Genomic DNA, 19,876 nt, shown 5'->3' with positions numbered 1-19,876 from the left:
TTAGTATGGATAAGGATGTTTACAAGTATCTTGATCATTAGTTAGGAAATCGTAATACTTGTCGGGTGTTTGCCAAAATGAACGAGAGTGAGGGAACCCTGAGTTTGATCCTGAATCGACGATATGTCAAATATTAGGCTATGGTGATTTAAAATCATAGAAAAATATTGCTACTTTAAGGCTACCTGCATCAAATGTACTAACATTTGACCACTGCTATAGTGACGTCATAGCTTCGATGTTTTGTTAGAAGTTCCCTTGTCGTGAACTGTCTTTGCGACGAAGGTACCAAAATGAAACCACAAGTCACCAACCTTCGGTAGATCTAGGCAAGGGTGTATTATAACAATTGACATAGAATCATAACCGCAGTTTAGAATGATTCACCGTTAAATAATAAAGGACGGTTGACCGCAAGTTTTTACAAATATGGAACGACAAGTAATTTAATAACGAAAGCAAGGTTTCGTACAAAGTATAAAGACTCATTTAAAAACAAATTTCAAAGAGGTAGCTATACTTAACTATTATCATCATCATGATCAACTCATCACCAGCCCACAACTGAGTACAGGTCTATCAGTGAGAGAAAGGTTTAGGTCATAGTCTGCCACGCTGAATGCAGATTGGCAGACTTCACACACCTTTGAGAACATAAAGAACTCTCAGACATGCAGGTTTCCTCACGATGTTTTCCTTTACCTACCGCTAAACATGATGGGACATTATTGCTTATTAGTACCCTTATTATAAATGCGAAAGTGTGTTTGTTTGTTGGTTTGTCCTTCAATTACGTCGCAACGGAGCAACGGATCGACGTGTTTATTTGCATGGGTACCTATAGATAAAGACCTGGAAAGTGACATAGGCTACTTTTTATCCCGGAAAATCAAAGAGTTACCACGGGATTTTAAAAAACCTAATTCCACGCGGACGAAGTCGCGGGCATCAGCTAGTAACACATAATATAACTTCTAAAAGTTAAAGGTGCATGCCCAAGATCGAACTCCGAAACCGAATACTGAATAGGTTACCGCAGTCTTAACCACAAGACTAATACCTACATAACATATTATGATACGTAGTTATATGGGGAAGAAATCGTCTAATTTAGTTGGTCTCACTCTGAAAGAAGGTTGATTTATAAATAGGGAAAATCGTTACTCGTTAGGGATAAAACTAATCGGAAGTTCGCAATTGAACGCATATATTATGTATAGGTAACGAGATAATGCCCGCGACTTCGCCCGCGTGGATTTAGGTTTTTTAAAAATCCCGTGAGAACTCTTTTATTTTCTGGGATAAAAAGTAGCCTATGTCCTTCCCCGGATGAACGCTAAACTCTGTACCAAATTTCATCAAAATCAGTTAAACTCTTGGGCCGTGAAAAGATAGCAGACAGACAGACACACTTTCACATTTATAATATTAGTATGGATAGATGCGTAATATATGATGGTAAAGTGTTGAAGAACCAAATAGACGAAAGAAGACATGCTAACTCCAGAAAAGTATTATTCTAGATCTAGGGGTTATTTTAAAGATGAATATTCATTAATCTTCGTAATCGTACACAGAATCGTACCTATATGAAACGAACTGACAGATAATCGCATTTTCATCTCAAGAAAATCCTTATGTGACTAATGGAAAGGGGTCACGACCATCAGCAATGAGGACTACGACGCATAGAGAAAGAGAGAGTGAGATTCATTACACTTGAGGAGACGTTTTTTAGGGTTCCGTACCCGAAGGGTGCCAACAGGACCCTTTTACTAAGCCTCCGCTGACCGTCCGTCCGTCGTCGGTCCATCCGTCCGTCCGTCTGTCTGTCAGGGGGCTGTATCTCGTGAATCGTAATAGGTAGAGAGAGTTGAAATTTCCACAGAATGTGTATTTCTACTGCCGCTATAACAGCAAATATTAAAATAACAGCCATGATAATAAAATAAAATAGTGTTATTTCTTGCACCATGGTAAAGAGAAAGACCCCTTTGTGTGCGAGTTCGACTCACACTTGATCGTTTTTTTTCAAGTTCTAAGGTCCTCCTAATCTTAGATTAGGAGGGCCTTAGGGGCCTAAGGGGATTAGGCTTTAGCATCGAATGGAAACCCTAAATCCCTTGGCGGTACAGCTTTGTTTGCAGTAAGTATAAACATTTACAGCTCGTTTCATCCCCTTGAGAGTTAATTCCGAATGGGAAATAGGGAATCTTAAATTCATTACGTAATTACCTAATTAGAAAAGCTTTAGTTTTAAGTTCACGTAATTAATTATCACCACTGCAAATCTAACGATTCCGACAATCAATAAGAGTAACATGTTTCCTATTTTGAATAAATTATTTAACTTTTTTGTGTTTTTTTTTGTTTTTAGACCAGAAAGGGGCTTTAGTGCTCACCTTTCATCTTCTCTTCATCAGACTCTTGTCATTCTATTTTTTTGAAAAGTATTCATGAAATAAAACAAATGAGTCCAAATTCGACTGTCCTACCATATTATTATACCACCATCAGAGATTTCACATGTCCCCCTCCACCTCCATTACTATCACAGATACTCAATGGTATCATATGATCAATTGTCATCCAAAAATTTCATGTCAATCGGACAGTTGGAAATAGCCGAACAATCAGTTCTTAATTTGCAGTTTTATAGCTACATCCATTGCCAACTTTAGTTACAATTACCATATTTTTAAGACATGAAGAGATACCACCATCTTCCTCCAACTAAACGTAAATAGATCTCTTAGGGTCTTTAGTGTTAAGGATGGTTGAAATTTAAACAAATTTTTAACAGCTAAGTAATTGAACCTTGATAAGTATTTTGTTTAGATTTTAGTGGAAATTCCAGACATTGTTATTGTTATTAGCATGTTAACGCACTATACTTAATTGTTATTGTCAATAAAATCGAATATCTATACAACGGCAGCATTAAACAGCAATCAAGTTCGTCGACACGGGCTATTTAAAGTGCCGGGACATGTCCGTTTAAGCCATATTTAATATTCATGACCGTTAAGGTCATGCCTAGATTAATATTAATAACGGCACCATCTATCATAGCCTACGAGAACGTGACGTTAATAGTTCTTATATCTACATTTTTAAAAGAAATTAATATGCAAAATCCAAAAACGCGAGAGCCAACAGCCATCTGTAGGGTCATTTTAACGACAAAGAAAGTTAGTCAAACAAGCACAATAAAATATCTTGTTCTGAACTCGATTAAGTTTGTTTTGCCACTTTCTCCCGATTTAACATAAAAGGTGTTAAACGCGATAAGTGTTTCCAAGTTGCGAGTTTACGACCGGTATTATTGCAACAACTATAAGTAACATCGATTTTTGATACAAGATATAAAATTTAAGTAAAGAAAAAATTGATTTACCTTTTTAAGACAAGGCAGTCGAGAATATTCGATGCCAAAACCGAAATTAGCATCCACGCATACACAAAGCACAACACAGTCCATGTATGGGTTGTCGCGAAAAAGTACCAGGGTGGTATGATCACACAAGAGTACAGTGAACGCACCTGTACGCGCGGCGTGAAGAGCGTTACTGGCTTGAAGCGGCACATTAGTCGCTCATGGAACACGTCACGCAAGAGCCGGTTCTGTTCTGGACACCGGTGACTCGGAAGAAAAAGATGCTTTTGCAGATAAAAAACTTCAAGTCCATGCTTTTTCTCTTTCCAGAATGGCCATTTTCCTTAAGGAAACTCAGGAAGATTAAACTTACAATCGGGAGATTAAGATCTACAATCTTTAAAGTCCAGTAGGTAACTAAGTACTTTTACCTGAGCTTTTGTAGGTACCAACTACAAAACAGAAACCATTGCGTTTTAATAAAACATCGATGCAATTATGTATATGTATCATATCGTACTCAACGGTACAGAAAATTTAAAACAGCAGATGCAACTTGCCGAAAATTCGAACCCAAAAAGACAGACAATTTCGCCATTTAGGGGCCGGTATGAATCGCTGTGATAGCCTAGTGGTTAGGACGTCCGCCTGCGAATCGTAGGTCGGGAGTTCAATCCGGGTACGCACCTCTAACTTTTCGGAGTTATGTGCGTTTTAATTAATTAAATATCACTTGCTTTAACGGTGAAGGAAAACATCGTGAGGAAACCTGCACGCCTGAGAGTTCTCCATAATGTTCTCAAAGGTGTGTGAAGTCTACCAGCCGCACATGGCCAGCGTGGTAGACTATGGTCAAAAACCCTTCTCACTCTGAGAGGAGACCCGGCCGTGATCTGTAGTAAGCCGGCGATGGGTTGATCATGATGATGATAATGAATCGCTACATTTTAAAACTCTACACAGTAAAAAATCGAAGTTTCTTATTTAGTACTGACTAAAACCTATTAATAAAATAATATAAGTACTTAAGTTAAGTACTTATATATTAATTGCTAGCGTAGCACAAAGCTAATTGGTTTGGGTGTTCACGGATACAACGGCATAAGGTAAAAGGATTACATGAAGCCAAAATTGTCTTGTTTTTATATTTAGCTCATAATATTGTAGAGTAGGTACCTCCCTACTAAGACTCAGAAAGTTACACAACTTATTATTTACTACTAGCGGCTAGCTGCCCTGGCGAACTTCGTTCCGCCTAACAGTCGATTCAAATTTTTTAAATTTTTCTCTCCGTAAAAACCATTCTCGTACTTCAAGGAATATTATAAAAAAAGAATTAGCGAAATCGGTTCAGCTGTTCTCGAGATTTGCGATGAGCAACACATTAAGTGATTCATTTTTATGTTATAGAGAAGAAGAAGATTGTACTGAGTCTATTAAGTATTTAAGCTATTCTAAGTATTTAAGTGGAGAAAGACTCCTAGACATTGATATTTTTCGACCAGTTACAAGATAGTGGAAAATGATGACAAATTCAGGATGTTCACCAAAACTGTATGCCTATTTTTACTGTATTGCGATCAATGCATTCTTTATGTTTTCGGTATATTGTCAGCCAATCGTAAATGTATTAAAATTATATCACACAGTCACTGTCAAAGTTTGTTTTAAGCGCCATTCATCTTCTTCGACCTTTAAGTACCCTCAGACTCGATAATTGAGTAAATATTACTTAACGTATTCTATCGTCTAAATCCAGTATCTAGGCCATAGGTAAGAAGATTACACATTTGAACTTTGGTTATTAGTTAAATAACTATTACGTAAGTAGGTACATAATTTAAATGCAGTGAACGTGTAGACTGAATATAATTAAAGCTAACCTTATTTCCTTTGTGGTTCCAATAATAATTACATCACGATACCATATTGATTGTTTCAAAGGCCGGAAGTGAGAAGTTATGGAGGAACTTCGCTAAGGTCACATTTATGGCAAGAAACGGTGAAAGTATGTGAGTGTGTGCTTGGCATATTCTCTACCATAAAACATTGGACACCAATCGATTACCATAATTTAACAATTTCGCTATGGTAAATCGTCACGAATTCCGACTTGATTCGATTCCCACTTAAGTGTTAATCGGGACATATGAAATCGGAAAAAGAATAGCAGTACGTAGCATAACTACTACATGCACCGCATATAGGCGAAGTAAGCCACCAAATAAGAAAATTATGAATAGACTTGTAGAGTCTAAATATATAAAAGGAAAAGATGACTGACTGACTGACTGACTGATCTATCAACGCACAGCTCAAACTATTGGACGGATCAGGCTGAAATTTGGCATGCAGATAGTTATTATGACGCAGGCATTCACTCAGAAAGGATTTTTGAAAATCCACCCCTAAGAGTGTGAAATAGGGGTTCGAAAATTGTGTAGTCCACGCGGACGAAGTCGCGAGCATAAGCTAGTCAATAAGTAAATAATCAATACCAGCACACAGAAATTGAACAATGAAAAAATTGGGATATTTTGAGTTTTTTTTTTTAATAGATAGGTATAGCGGGCAAACGAGCAGGCGGGTCATCTGAGACTTGACTGAGGTTTGAGACGTATTTATCTTGTTGACGTTACAGCGATCACGCCCTCATCCGATCCGAATTCCTGAAAATACGGATATAAAAAATATCTACGAGATATGTTTTAAGCTACCATACAAAACAAAATGGAACGTATTTTCACGGACTCGGATCGGATGAGTGCGTAACCGACGTTATGGTATATTGTTTACCTGATAAGTAAGTAAATGAACAATGAAGGACAACTACAGAACCAAGGACAGACTTGAAAGAAACTAAGTCCTTAGCACCCTGAAATCAGTTATTCCGAAAGCGATGCAAACTTATAGATCATAGGAATCATTGCAATAGTACCCATCGACCTAATGATATCATCATCTCAATTCTCAACCCATCGCCGGCTCACTACTGAGAACGTGTCTCTCCCCAGAATGAGAAGGGTTTAGGCCATAGTCTACCACGCTGGCCAATGATTAATAGGTAGGGTGATTTCGTAAAACCTGTATCAATCATTATTACAATCTCAATTGTTGTGATTGGCTGAATTTGTGTTATTCTTGTAGCAACAATGCATCGGAGCCAATAGTGAGCGAGCGTCAACCAATCAGAGGTGATTGCGATCGTGACATTGTAGCTGTCATTCAACCGCATTCGCGCAGCAAATAAAGTCAAAAATCATTTACAACTTAAGTAGGTAGTTTACAAATGAAAATAAGTTATTCTAAGTCGCTGTATAAACAAGCACCGCGAACTAAGAATGTGAGAAAGGCAGAGGTCATTTTAAAGTTCAAAATCAAAAATTTAAATGACTCTAGAATCCATTGAAATAACAACCTTTTAGCTGGTTTAAATTTACTTTCCGTCGACCATAGGAAGTCGCCGAAGGTATTTGCTATCAATTTGCATTTTTAAAGGAAACATTAACAGCTGCTGGCTAAAAGTGAATTTGTATTAGTCCCGCAAATTGCTAAAGCGTGTGGCCGCCATTTTAGTGACGTCAGCACTAGACTGAAGTTTCGACCTGATGGTATATTTTTACTTAAATATACGTCAAATGACGTCATTTCGATGTTGATGAGACATGCCAATAGCAATTTGCGAGACTTATAAGGGTTTGATTAGTTTAATGAAGTACCTGCAAAACTCAGAAGTTCTAAATGTACTTTATTCAAGTTTTCAGTTTGTATCGGAAGCCTGAAGCCTCCTCTCTGCGACTCGTTTGACATCGTTGTCCACCTCGATGTCTTCCAACGCTGCGTTTTCCGGCGCGAGATCGCCATTCTAGAACTTTGGAACTCCAACGTCTATCGTTTTTTTTTTCTTCTCGAACAAACGATAAATAACTTGATAAAACCGTAAGTACCTATAGTACGCGACAGGTCGAGATAGCAATCGGGGAGGGAACGCCCCGCACGCCCTCACAGCTCTGACGCTAACCCGGTGCGGGCGAGCGCGGGTGACGCGCAGGTGTGGGAGACGTCCCCCCGCCTCATACCCCGATTTCCAGCTCAACCAGTCGCGGACTAGACTTATACTATACTTAGAATAAAATTATGAAAGGATATTCAGAAATTCCACCCCCAAGCGAAGCCTGGGCGGGTCCGCTATTTAGAACTAAAGGTCAAGCCAGTTCAATCAGTAATTAACTAATTAGTTATTAAATACCTAAATGTTTAATCGCATGAGTGACGAAACCTCTTTCTAGGTTTGTAAACAAGACTATAAATCAAAATTAGTTAACAAACGTAATTGCTATAAATGGAAATAACAAAAGAACAATAACTTAAAACAATGGTCCGTGACCGTGATCTTTCCAGTTCCATTCCGTATTCCTTATATGGATTCCTATCAAAAATGGGACCAATTTGTCCCCACATCAATAAAGCAGGATAAAAGTGTCGCTGAATTTTCTGGAACTATGCCAATAGAAAACTAGCTAGACATTATGCAGATAATATTTCCTATTTATCAGTATTATTTAGTTAAGAAACGATAATCTATACCACACAAAATTCAACTTCAAGAGTACACAAATATACAAGGTTTTGCATGAAAACAAAATCGTAAAATGTTGGCGGGGGACAGGGGAGAATTCTTTTTTGTGATTGGTGGACTCAAAAGTCGCATAATAAGACGGATGTGCGGAATGAGGGTACTTACCGAACGGGCGTGGGCTGACTTATGCTAAGCAACTGCCTAAGCTTGGCGATCGCCGGTGTCCGGCTATTAGGCGTCTATAGGTGGTGGTCTGTGATCTATACCCAAGGAGGCTAAGGATTTTGAAAAATTCCAACGGGATCTTTAAAAAACTTAAAACCACGCGGACGTAGTCAAAAAAGAACAAAACGACCGACCGTGACCGTGACCTTTCCAGTTTCAATCTGTATTCTTTACATGAGTTCCTATAAAAATGGGACCAATTTGTCCCCATATCAATAAAGCAGGACAAAGGACAAAGTGCCACGGAAATTGTTGGAACTGGTCCAATAGAAAACTTACTAGGCGTTTTACAAAACGTTTCGTCTGTACAATCAGAGTACGACATTTATAAGCACTCGTTTCCATGTCTCTGGCTTCCGTCTCCGCGGTGGCAATACAAATTGCGGCCTTGTACCCTACTTTCGTACCGCAATTACAGAAACAATACATTTTACGCTTTATAGCGAGAAACAGACGCGGGAACGTTTTGTTTTCTACTATGATTACAATAATTAGGTTCTGTTGAGTGTTTATAAATGACTTTTGTGTCAGCTGATAGTCCAAGAGCTCGTAAACCTTCTGCCAGAGTGATATAGTGTGAGGAAACTCTCGGTTTGATCCTGCTGCGCGATTGCGGGAGAATGAAAGCTACAGACGCGGGAACGTTTCGTTTTCTACTATGATTACAATAATTAGGTTCTGTTGAGTGTTTATAAGTGACTTTTGTGTCAGCTGATAGTCCAAGAGCTCGTAAACCTTCTGCCAGAGTGATATAGAGTGAGGAAACTCTCGGTTTGATCCTGAAATGACAATTGACAAGTTGAGATGACAATCGGGGTATGAGACGGGGGACACACGCATCCGCACGTCACCCGCGCTCGCCCGCACCGGGTTAGCGCGAAGCTGTGTGGGTGGGCGGGGCGTTACCTCCCCGATTGCCATTTCAACCTGTCGCGTACTATAGGTACAAAGAAGAACAAAATATCAGTGTAATACGAGTCTTAAAATGATAATAATCATATTATCACCCAATAAGAAGCCCACAATAAAACCTAACAGCAAAAGACATTATAAATTGAGACCTCGCTCAAGAGATCTAAAAATAAATATTTAAGTAGTCCAAGTGATTATAATGATAAGCTTCTTAAAAGTGGTTGTGACAGACAGACCGTCTGATAACTTTTGACCTTTTATATTATAGAAAAAGGATAATTATAAAAGTAGAGGACAATCTACAGAGACAGACAGAACAATAGATAGCGATTTTATTTGTTTCATCATCATTTTACTTAGTCTTACCATTTACTTTACTGTACTAATTGCTTACCTTCTCATTTAAGTTACAAAATCGATAAAGTGCTAGTTGGACTCGCACACGAAGGGTTCCGTACTATCGTACTTACAATAATTAAACTAATTTTCCTAAATGTGCAACGCGCACATAAATTCAGTTTTAGCATGTGAAACTGTAAAATGTAAACCTATTTTTTAATAAAAGTAAAAAATATTTTAAGGTGTGTTTTAATTAAATTCAAGTTGTTTTTCATTATTTTTCATCCACAAAACCATTAAGTACTAAAATAGAAAAAAATATGTTTGAGTAATTATTTATTAATTTAAGTTTTGCATCCAACTTCATCATTTGAATAAAAAAGTGCCTTACCTAAACAGTACCTTCAGGGTGCAAGTTCACTCCAATTCCAACTGCCAAGGCATAAAGATTTGACAAGCAGAGAGACTTTGTGATTTAATACATAAAGCTACATCTAGTTATTTTTAATTAGGTATAGGTAGATTAATTAACGTAAGTAAATATAATTTGAACAGCATTGATGAGTTTAGAAACTAAGACTTAACGGAAACAGCAATTATCGCTTGGCACAGAAATATAGTTATGGTTGTTCGCGGTCTGTTAGTTGTAGTGATGATTGCACACGCCGTTGCAATCATGTATGTTATTAATCACTTATTAACACTAGTGAAAAACCGGTCAAGTGCGAGTCTCACTCGAACACGAAGGCTTCTGTACTATCATACAAGAATATGTAGGTATTTAATTTTTAGGGTTCCGTATGTCAAAAAAAACCGGAACCCTTATAGGATCATTTTGTTGTCTTAGAGGGTACTTCCCGTTGACCTAGAATCATGAAATTTGGGAGGTAGGTAGGCACAATAGCACACGTAAGGGGAAAAAATTTGAAAACCGCAAATTTGTGGTTACATCACGAAAAAAAAATTAAAATGTGTTCATGAACAAATAATTAGTATTTTCAACTTTCAAAGTAATATTACTAGACCATGTAGGGTATCATATGAAGGGCTTTTACCCATAAATTCTAAAACAGATTTTGATTTATTTTTATGCTAAATAGTTTTTGATTTATTTAACTAACCAGAGCTTTGTCGGTTACTCTATGTAACTCTAACTAGTACAAATAACTGTTGATTATTTCAATAAAATAACTTAAATAAGTAATAAGAATTCTAGATAGACTCTTCTCAAGAGCTGTAGGTACTGTAGCCAGGCAGGAAATACTGTACATCGACCTTTAGAAAGAGAAAGCGCTAAGAAACCGCTATCTCTTTCTAAAGGTCGATGTACAATATCTCCTGCCGAGTACTGTACAGCATTTGAGTTTTTAAGAGGTAATGATAGAGTAACACAATAACATTTTCGTCCATCTGTCTGTCAGCGGTTTGTATCTCGTGAACCATAATAGGTAGAGACTAGAGAGTTAAAATTTTGAAGAGAATGTGTCTTTATTGCTGCTATAACAACATAACAATAATAAGAATTTCAAATTGACCTCCATGAAAAAAAAAATTATAACACTTTTTCCTTTTAGGATCGTATGGAACCCTTTGTGTGTGAGTCTGACTTGCACTTGACCGACTTTTTAATATTACTTAGTATGGATCATTTGTAGGACATCATGGTTAGGACATCCGCCTTCTAATCGGAGGTCGAGGATTTGATCCCGGGCACGGACCTCTAACTTTTCGGAGTTATGTGTGTTTTAAGTAATTAAATATCACTTGCTTTAACGGTAAACCTGCATGCCTGAGAGTTCTCCATAATGTTCTCAAAGGTGTGGACGTCTACCAATCCGCACATGGCCAGCGTGGTAGACTATGGCCAAAACCCTTCTCACTCTGAGAGGAGAACCGTGCTCTGTAGTGAGCCAGCGATGGGTTGATCATGATGATGATGATGATGGATCATTACATCAATACAGGTAAGTACCTGCTTAAGTACATTTAAATACTTCCTTCAACAGTAGGTTTTATGATTTATATTTCCTGTTACAAAAATAGGTTCCTAAGTAATTTAATCCTTAAGATTTTTATCAAGACAATAGTAATTTTATAATAATCTTTATCAAAGATAAGATAGTGTGGATGTCATCAACCAACTTTGGTACAGGAAGATACTATGAATAGGTGCTAAAAATAGATGCTAAAAATAGTCCAAGACTCCTTGCCCTATTAGGATGATGATCCAGATTTATCTCCTCCATAAATGTTGTTACACAAGGCTATATTTGTTACAATATATTATGTTAACCTCTGAACATACTCAGTGAAATGACTTGAATGTTTAGAATTCAAGTAAGTTTAAGTACCTACTTAATTAATTAAAAAATTATATTCTTACTAGCTTATGCTTGCAACTTCGTATGTGTGGACTGTACAAATTTCAAACCCCCATTTCACCCCCTTAGGGGTTGAATTTTCAAAAGTCCTTTCTTAGCGGATGCCTACGTCATAATAGCTATCTGCATGCCAAATTTCAGTGCGTTGATAGATCAGTCAGTCAGGCATTCCTTTTATATATTTAGATCAGACCAACCTACAGGCGGAAATCTGACTGCTGATCGGCATATCAGGGAGATTTTAGATGAACATTTTGTGCCATTTGCCCCTTTCTTGGCAACAACTTCATTCTAATGCAGGAGCACTCGGGCTCACAGTGCTCGCTCAGGACTGGCATACCTAAACCATGTTGGTGTAATTGGGTATTTGACTCCAATTTTTTTATTACTTTATTATAAACTAGATATTATAAACTAAATAATATTTATCAAATTCAAAAGTAGTAAAATACCCAATTGTGATGGAGAGACCAGCACAGTCCCTGGATATGATTACAATTGAACATATTTGGGACTTGCTAAAGAGGAGTGTCAAATCAAGAATGCCACCTTCCAACAATCTGGACGAGTTGTGAAACGCATCACTTGAAGAATGGCACAGGTTGCCCCAAGTAATCATTGACAACATCATACGCAGCATGCCCAGAAAGATGGAAACCATAATCAGAGCATGGAGGTAAAACACTCTATATTAAACATTCATTTAATTAATTGTAAACCATCACAAAATCTTAAATTTTTAAATTTTTTTTGTCTGTCATTACAAAATCTAAAAAGCATTTTGTTTAATTTAGTTTTTTTATTCATGAAACTTTAGATAAGGTGTTGCAAATTAATGTCAAAACATATTAAGTAATTTAATTGTTGTTTCATGTTTAATTATTATTTTTGTTTATAAACAAATTTTGTATTACCCCTTTTTTGTGTTCCGCTAATTGTGGCAGCATGTGTATTGTTTTATTTTTTAAAGGTTTTAGCACCGCAAATGACCACATGTGTAATTTTTTGGAAGAATTGTAGATTCATACTTTTGTACTTAAGTCCTTACTTAACATTCATTATTTTTTAAACTAGGTATTTAATATTAATGATGTAGTAGTAGTAAGTGAATAAGTAAATTGTATTCCTTTTCATTAACTCATTTTATTGCAAATAAACTAATAAGTTCCTCACTAATTAATAAGCACATTGAAGTACATTCATCTAAACAATCTTCGTTTCTAAACATTCTAGAACATCAAATCCAAAATCAAATTCTGTAGAATTCTTGTTTGTCATAAAGTAGGTAAATATCTAATGTTGCTTTGCATTATCTTTTTTTCAAACTACAGTCTTTGATAAACACCAGACAGTAGTATTATTCAAGTGTAAGTACTCCTAGTATTAAGTAGATAGGTATCTATACTAATAATAATAATTGTATTTGGGTACTCATTTTAGTCATAAGTGTCCTAAAGTACTAGCAATAACTTATCAGAGACATTGTAATTGACTTACCTAATTTAAAGTTGTGTGAATACATTGACAGAGGCATGCTTAAATCATATATCATAAACCGCAAGAAATAAGACAGCCTTTGAGTAGGCGACTAAAACATGGTCATTATGAATCAGCCAATATATTAAAATTTTGTAAGATAACGACTGTAGGTAAACATTTGTCTCGTCAAAATAGGGCAAGCACAACTACACATGAAAATAATAAAACTCACGTAGTTTTATTATATCGTTATCATAATGGAATATTCGCCAAAAACTAAAACAAAAATTCAAAACCGTTACCTTTTAAAATCCACAGGGCAGGTTACAGGAACAAAGTAGACCGATGTTATGAATTTCCAACGGCAAAAAAAACGTGCAGTCTCACACAAAAAGTCTGTAAAACACTAGGCACTACAAATACGTATCAGTTATTATTTAGAGAATCAACCAATGCTAAATCTATCGTCAATTCGAAAATAATAAAATTGTAGGCAAAATAATTTCACAACACATTCACGACGCAACGATCGGCCGTTTTCTTGTAAATTGTCGTCTGTCATCTGTCACTGTCTAATCGCAGTGTTTCCACTTATGATTTTTGTTTACCCTATAATAGTTTCTGTTGGAATTCACCAGATAGATAACATATTTGCCATGTATGGAATTCACCCTAAATTACCCAAAAAAATGTCTAAACCTGAGTTAAGGCGGATTACAATTCGCGTTAATTATATTAAACAACATCTTTTCACGTTTTAATATCATTTTTTTTCCAGGTTAACTTATTTAGTTAACTATAGGAATATCTTAAAAATAGACTAAAACAATGAAACTAAAACTTAAAAAATATAATATTATAACTAAAATATATCAGCCTGGCTGTCCAGCGCGGAAATGCAGCCAGTATTCCTGGCACCATTCGTTCGATTTGTATAGTAATTAGATAAGGCTAGCTTTAAGTTTAATTGTAATATATTCATTTAAAAAAATGTCAAAGTAAAAAAAAAAATATAAAAAAACGAAATACTATTATGGACCTTCATAGTAATGATTATGACTAAAGTATAATATCTGTTTTTCTAAACTATACATAGTATTAGTTGTTTCGCCCTAAAACGGGGTAAAATCCCTAAAGTAGAAACACTGGTTAATAATTGTCATATAATATGTCGAGTGTCGATGTTGTCAATGCGACGGTGGACGGTGTCAATGTCAACTATTTTGCGTGTCAACTTGGTATTGCCAGTCTTTAATAAATTACTGAAATTACTAACTTAATATCCGGATTCCTTCCGGAAAAGTGGTTCAGTCTCCCTCACAGAGTACTTTTAACATAAGGAAAGTCTCCCTAGTGTAACTATGTATAGGTATATTCAAAGTAACAATTTTCTCCGATTTATGCAAAGTTAACATAATTTAAATTTAAATCGAAGGGTTCCGAAGGGTAGTTAGTTACCTTACGGGACAATATTAATGTCTCCGCTGCCCGTTCTCTGTCCGTCTGTCTGGTCAGCTGGCTGGATCTCGTGAACTGGAATAGATTGAGTTGAAATTTTCACAGAAATGTGCATTTCTATAACTGCAACTCTATAACAAAAAACAATTTTTAAAAAGGCTGCCATTAAACTAAAAAAAAATTAAAAATCTTGCAGCGCCATCTATTGCAAGTATATGCATTTTTAAAAGACTAACATGTTCAAAGGTCCACTGTTAGATGGCGGTATTTGAAATAATAATTTTAATGTTTATGTTATAAAATAGATGGCGCTGCTCATAAAAATGTCAAAAAAAATCATTATGGCCTGCAGCCAAAGTCATTGATGAAAACATCAATAGTTATTATTATTATTATATTACTATTATTAATATTGTACAGGACCCACGGCCCACACCTGGCGCATTGCATACATTATAATGCTGAGTTTGTTGTGGGCTCTTCTCAGACCAGGGCGCGTTTGGAACCCGCGTTGTTTTAGTTTACGTAATTAATCGTTATCACCATTACAAAATAATCAATAATTGACAGTCAAAATGTATACAATGGTGCCTTTAGTAAGTACCTACCTAATTTGAATAAAGCTTTGACTTTTGAATTTAGATTATGGTAGCAAATAACCTAAATGCACAGCCACTTCATGATATTGATATCAATCAATCAATCAACCTGTTTGCGTCCACTGCAGCTGCTAGACAAAGGCCTTTTCAAGAGCGTGCCACCACACACGATCCTCTGTCTTCCTCATCCACCCACTTACCGCTACCGTCTTAAGATCGTTAGTTCAGCGGGTTGGAGGTCATCCCTTGCTGCACTTGCTGATACGAGGTCTCTCCTCCAGAACACGTCTATCCCAGCGGCCATCGATTCTGCGGCAGCTGAAGTGCTGGCTAATTTATTGAGCTATCTGGTTGTGTTATCTGTTGGTCACTCTGGTTCTCCTACCGATTCCTCGTTATGGATTTCGTCCCTCAGAGACATACCCAAACCCAACATAGCCCGCTCCATAGCACGCTGAGCGACTTTGAACTTGTGGACAAGGCAAACTTACTGATATTAATATACCTACTATGATGATGATAATTGATAAACATATTATGATCCATGGCCGTAGCCAGGATTTGATTTTAGGGTGTTTTTTTTTTCAGGGCAATTTTTTAGGGTTCTGTACCTCAAAAGAAAAAAAGGAACCCTTATAGGATCACTTTGTTGTCTGTCTGTTAAACCTAATTCCACTAGGACGAAGTTACGACAGGATCAGATGGAAATCGGGGTAGAGGCGAGGGGACGCCCCGCACATCCGCACGTTACGCGCTCTCGCCCGCACCGGGCTAGCGTGGGGGGCTGTGCAGGGCGTTCCCGCCCCGATTGCCGTTTCATCCTGTCGCGTACTATAGTTATTTCATAAGCAAGGGCTTACCGTCCAAGGCTTAATGATGTACTTTGATGTGATAGGGAAATAGTTAAAGAAACGAAATAACTGAAAACATTTTATTTGAATCATAACTTTCATTCATATAAATAACGCTCTTTAATAAAATCGTAACTGGAAGCCTCTACATAAAAGTAAGTAGGTGTGGATACAATTTTACAGTTCTCATACAACAATAGAATTAAAATATACAATGGTAAATAGGTATAAGTACTTTGGTTTTCCTTAGTTTACTTAAAAGGTAAACTAGCTTATTTCTGAAATGCATAAGAGGCGCATACGTCTTATATCTTACTGCAACAAACTGACAATGAAAAACATTATCTACGAGTGAAAACCTTAACTTCAGAAAGAACGCGCCGGGAAAATATCTTCGCCTAGGTACGTGTTTCTCTGAGAAGGATTCTGCGACTTGTTTATATTTTAAGCAAACTAAGGAATACCCGACTATAGTAATAAGTATTTTTATAATATTTATGCCGCATTACAAATTATTATAAAAAATCTAGGAGCAATTAAATTGCGAATACAGTGATTTCATTTTCTTTTAATATCATCAATATTAATGTATTTAAAACAAAGATTTAAATCGAAAATTTCATATTTTCATTGTAGGTAAGTATAGCTATCTACAACGAAACCAAGGAAAGGTCCTAATAATTTGAAGCTTTTTTAATAAGTCATAATTATCCTAACCTTATAAAAATTCTAAATCATCAAATTATTATTAGATTTTATTACTGATCATAAAATTATGTAGAGCAAAACTTAATTATAAAAAATATCTGAATAATGCACAATATGATCAAACAGACAAATCTATCTGAACAGCTAAACTTCGAAATAGACGCGAGTTAAATAATAACTCGAAAGTCGAAATAAGAATAAACTTTTAGTTTTCCTAGTAGTTAGGTACTTTTATAATAATCTGGTATTTACAATTTTCCTGTGACTTATTGATAAATTAATTTTAATACAATAGCTTAAAATTAATAATATTGGAGTAAATCTTAAAAGTGGCAGGCAGAGCTGTTATTGGGGCAATCAGTTTTCACCTAGAAAAAGACGTTGGGATTATTAAAATGTTATACCATTACGAACTATAAAGTTATCATAAAGAATGTAACAGCCAAATATTGAAATGCATTTTTTCCAAATTTTAAATATCAGTCAAGTGCGAGTCGGACTCGCACACGAAGGGTCTACACCATCGTATAAGAAATATAACTTTTTATTTTTTTTCAATTTTCATGGCGTACATTATTAAGTTTTTATTATTTGTTGTTATAGCGGCAATAGAAATTAATAAATGATAAAGTACCTACGCACTTTTTCACTCACAGCTAAATTTAAATAAGCATGAGGTTTATCAATAAAATATAAATCATCTATGTAGGTATTTACAATAACTCAGTCATTTTGTTTTTACTTTTATTCTTTTCTATACCAAAAGAGTGCTGAAATTTTTCTTTCTACATTCTAACCTTGGTTATTTCGTCCAAAATTCTTATAAATGCGTGCGAAACTATCTCATACTTTCCCTAAAACCTAAAGTAGCGATAGGCTGTGATTCTATTTACTTCTACGTCTGGCGATAAAGTATTATATCGAAGAGATAGCTCGAAAGAGGCGCTGGAGCCGTAACAGGCGCACTCAAGGCATTTTTCAATACTGAAAATGCGGATGACAGCAGCAAGAGTCCCGCCTTCGATTGCAACAATGAAATGCTGATAACGCCACTAGAGGTCAGCGTTTACGTGAGCTCTGCCTCTGCTTATTTTTTACGACTAGCCTGAACTTGTTTTAGTGTCTTAAGTCTTGATCCTGTTGCGGCTCGGCTTGAGGTTCTGTGCGATCTCTTCGTAGAGGTAATTTATATGTTAACGAGTGTAAAAAATAAAAAAAAACATATTCTAAGGAGTAACAGAGTAATGTTAACAGTTAATACACAATACTAATTAATAAACAATGGGTTAAAAAGTTTTAAAATAAAAATAAGTAGGTAGGTACCTACTTAATACAGAAATTATACGTTAAAATTATCGGCAATAAATGAGGATATAAGTGCTTAGTAACTTAAAACGTAAAAATGGAAATAAACATCAAGCATTCAAATATTTAAGTTTAAAAGCACACATTTCTTACGAGTTAATAAAATCTTAAATCACAACAAAACTTACAGTACGCGGCCGAAAGTAATGTACATCGGCCTTTAGAATGACATTTCGGCTTTGTAGAGCGTCGTCTCTGTCACTCATACCTATATGACGTTTTGTCGGTTTCAACGACAGGGACAGCGCTCTAAAAATCTGCTATCTCTTTCTAAAGGTCGATTTTTATTATTATATCTATTATATATTATTATATTATTTTCGGCCGCGTACTGTAATAATCTTCTAAACAAAATACATGCAAACATTGATCCATTTCATCATGCAATTTACGAAAAACTAATAGGCACTCAATAATAATAATAATTCGTAGTATGTGAATTATGTAAATTTATTAATTTCAAGTTTGTAGGTATTTGGCACACATGTATTTTTTAATTTTAAATAAAATAAATCTTTAAAGATATAATAGGTGCAAAATATAAAATCACAGATGAAATATCGGTTTCAATATCTACTAATTAAACTTTAACACTTTCAATAGGTAAGCATACAAGAAGTTTACGTTTTTTCCCCTAGAGCCTCTATTAGATTATAATAGAGAAATTTCGAATATTCTTTTGTTGTGTGCCTGAACATAGCATAGCATTAGTGATTACATAGATATAAAATTTTAAATAAAATATAAAGCTTCGATCCCACCGCCAACGGTGTTGTTGTTCTGAACGCTATATTCAATGCTTAGAGAATATAATAATAAAAAAATAATGTATCAGATCAGCTGTACGTGGCTGAGAACTCTACAGAAGTCGACGGTCAAAAATAACAACTACATATTTTCTAACCAGACGTAGTAAACAAAGAACTCTCGAACTTAAATAAATCGCTTATGGCCGCAAGACCCGGAGGAGGCAAAAGGCGAATATGGTATTGAAAGTGCTAATAATGTCGCTTCAACAGAATTGAGCCCGCACTATTACGGTAGCAGAGATCAAACTGACCTAATGCTAAATGGTCATGAAAATGTATTCGATGCACCCGATGCGGACTCGCCCGACAAGCATTGTCATAGGGTATTAAATTATTTGGCTTTTCCGCCTCAGCTCGGGTCGTACGACGCTAAGTTGGTTGTGAGATCGACGCGTAAAATTCCCAAGGTTAGAGACATACCTAGCGGAAAATCAAGCGTTTTTCGGCGATTTATCCGCGCAGATAATATTATGCTGCGTCCCTATATGTTCCATTGCAACGAATATATTATATATATAGCGACTTTTCGCTAGATTAGTCTCGGGCCTACAGCGGAATAGTGTTTCACGTCAAATTACAAGCATGGCGACAATCGTGATCATTGCCAACAGCAAGCCGAGCAGCGTCAACCAATCCAAGTCTGCCAGGTGCTGCGAGAACATTAAGGTGTAGGAACAAGCTAACATCATCGTGCCAGAGTCGTGCCAATTGCGCTTTGACTTCGTACTATCGCCTGCCAAAACAACAGAAACAACGCAAACTATAAAGATTAAATTTTGCATTCCAAATTAATCA

At 36.1% G+C, this 19,876-nt stretch overlaps 2 protein-coding genes across 9 annotated transcripts in view; both read right to left on the bottom strand.

The window, feature by feature from the left end:
• Positions 1 to 13,828, bottom strand: part of LOC117988249 (supervillin-like) — a 256,319-nt gene extending 242,491 nt beyond the window's left edge. For 4 of the 5 annotated variants that reach the window (XM_034975364.2, XM_069502873.1, XM_034975366.2 and 1 more), the window contains exon 1: positions 13,594 to 13,828. The gene's annotated coding sequence lies outside the window, so the exon portion shown is untranslated. Of the gene's footprint in view, positions 1 to 3,397; positions 3,554 to 13,593 lie in introns of those variants that run through there. The other variant, XM_034975365.2, reaches the window with a different exon arrangement.
• A 2,437-nt stretch (positions 13,829 to 16,265) lies between these two features.
• LOC117988252 (putative leucine-rich repeat-containing protein DDB_G0290503) overlaps positions 16,266 to 19,876 on the bottom strand; it is a 150,060-nt gene continuing 146,449 nt past the window's right edge. For 3 of the 4 annotated variants that reach the window (XM_069502895.1, XM_034975368.2, XM_034975370.2), the window contains one exon: positions 16,266 to 19,814. In XM_069502895.1, coding sequence (XP_069358996.1) covers positions 19,651 to 19,814 — 164 coding nt within the window. In that variant the 3' untranslated portion in view covers positions 16,266 to 19,650. The remainder of the gene's footprint in view (positions 19,815 to 19,876) is intronic. The other variant, XM_034975369.2, reaches the window with a different exon arrangement.

This window comes from Maniola hyperantus, chromosome 14, assembly GCF_902806685.2.
Source record: "Maniola hyperantus chromosome 14, iAphHyp1.2, whole genome shotgun sequence".
NCBI lineage: Eukaryota > Metazoa > Arthropoda > Insecta > Lepidoptera > Nymphalidae > Maniola > Maniola hyperantus.
The sequence above is the reverse complement of the archived record's forward strand: the minus strand, read 5'-3'. Positions and strand labels throughout refer to the sequence as shown.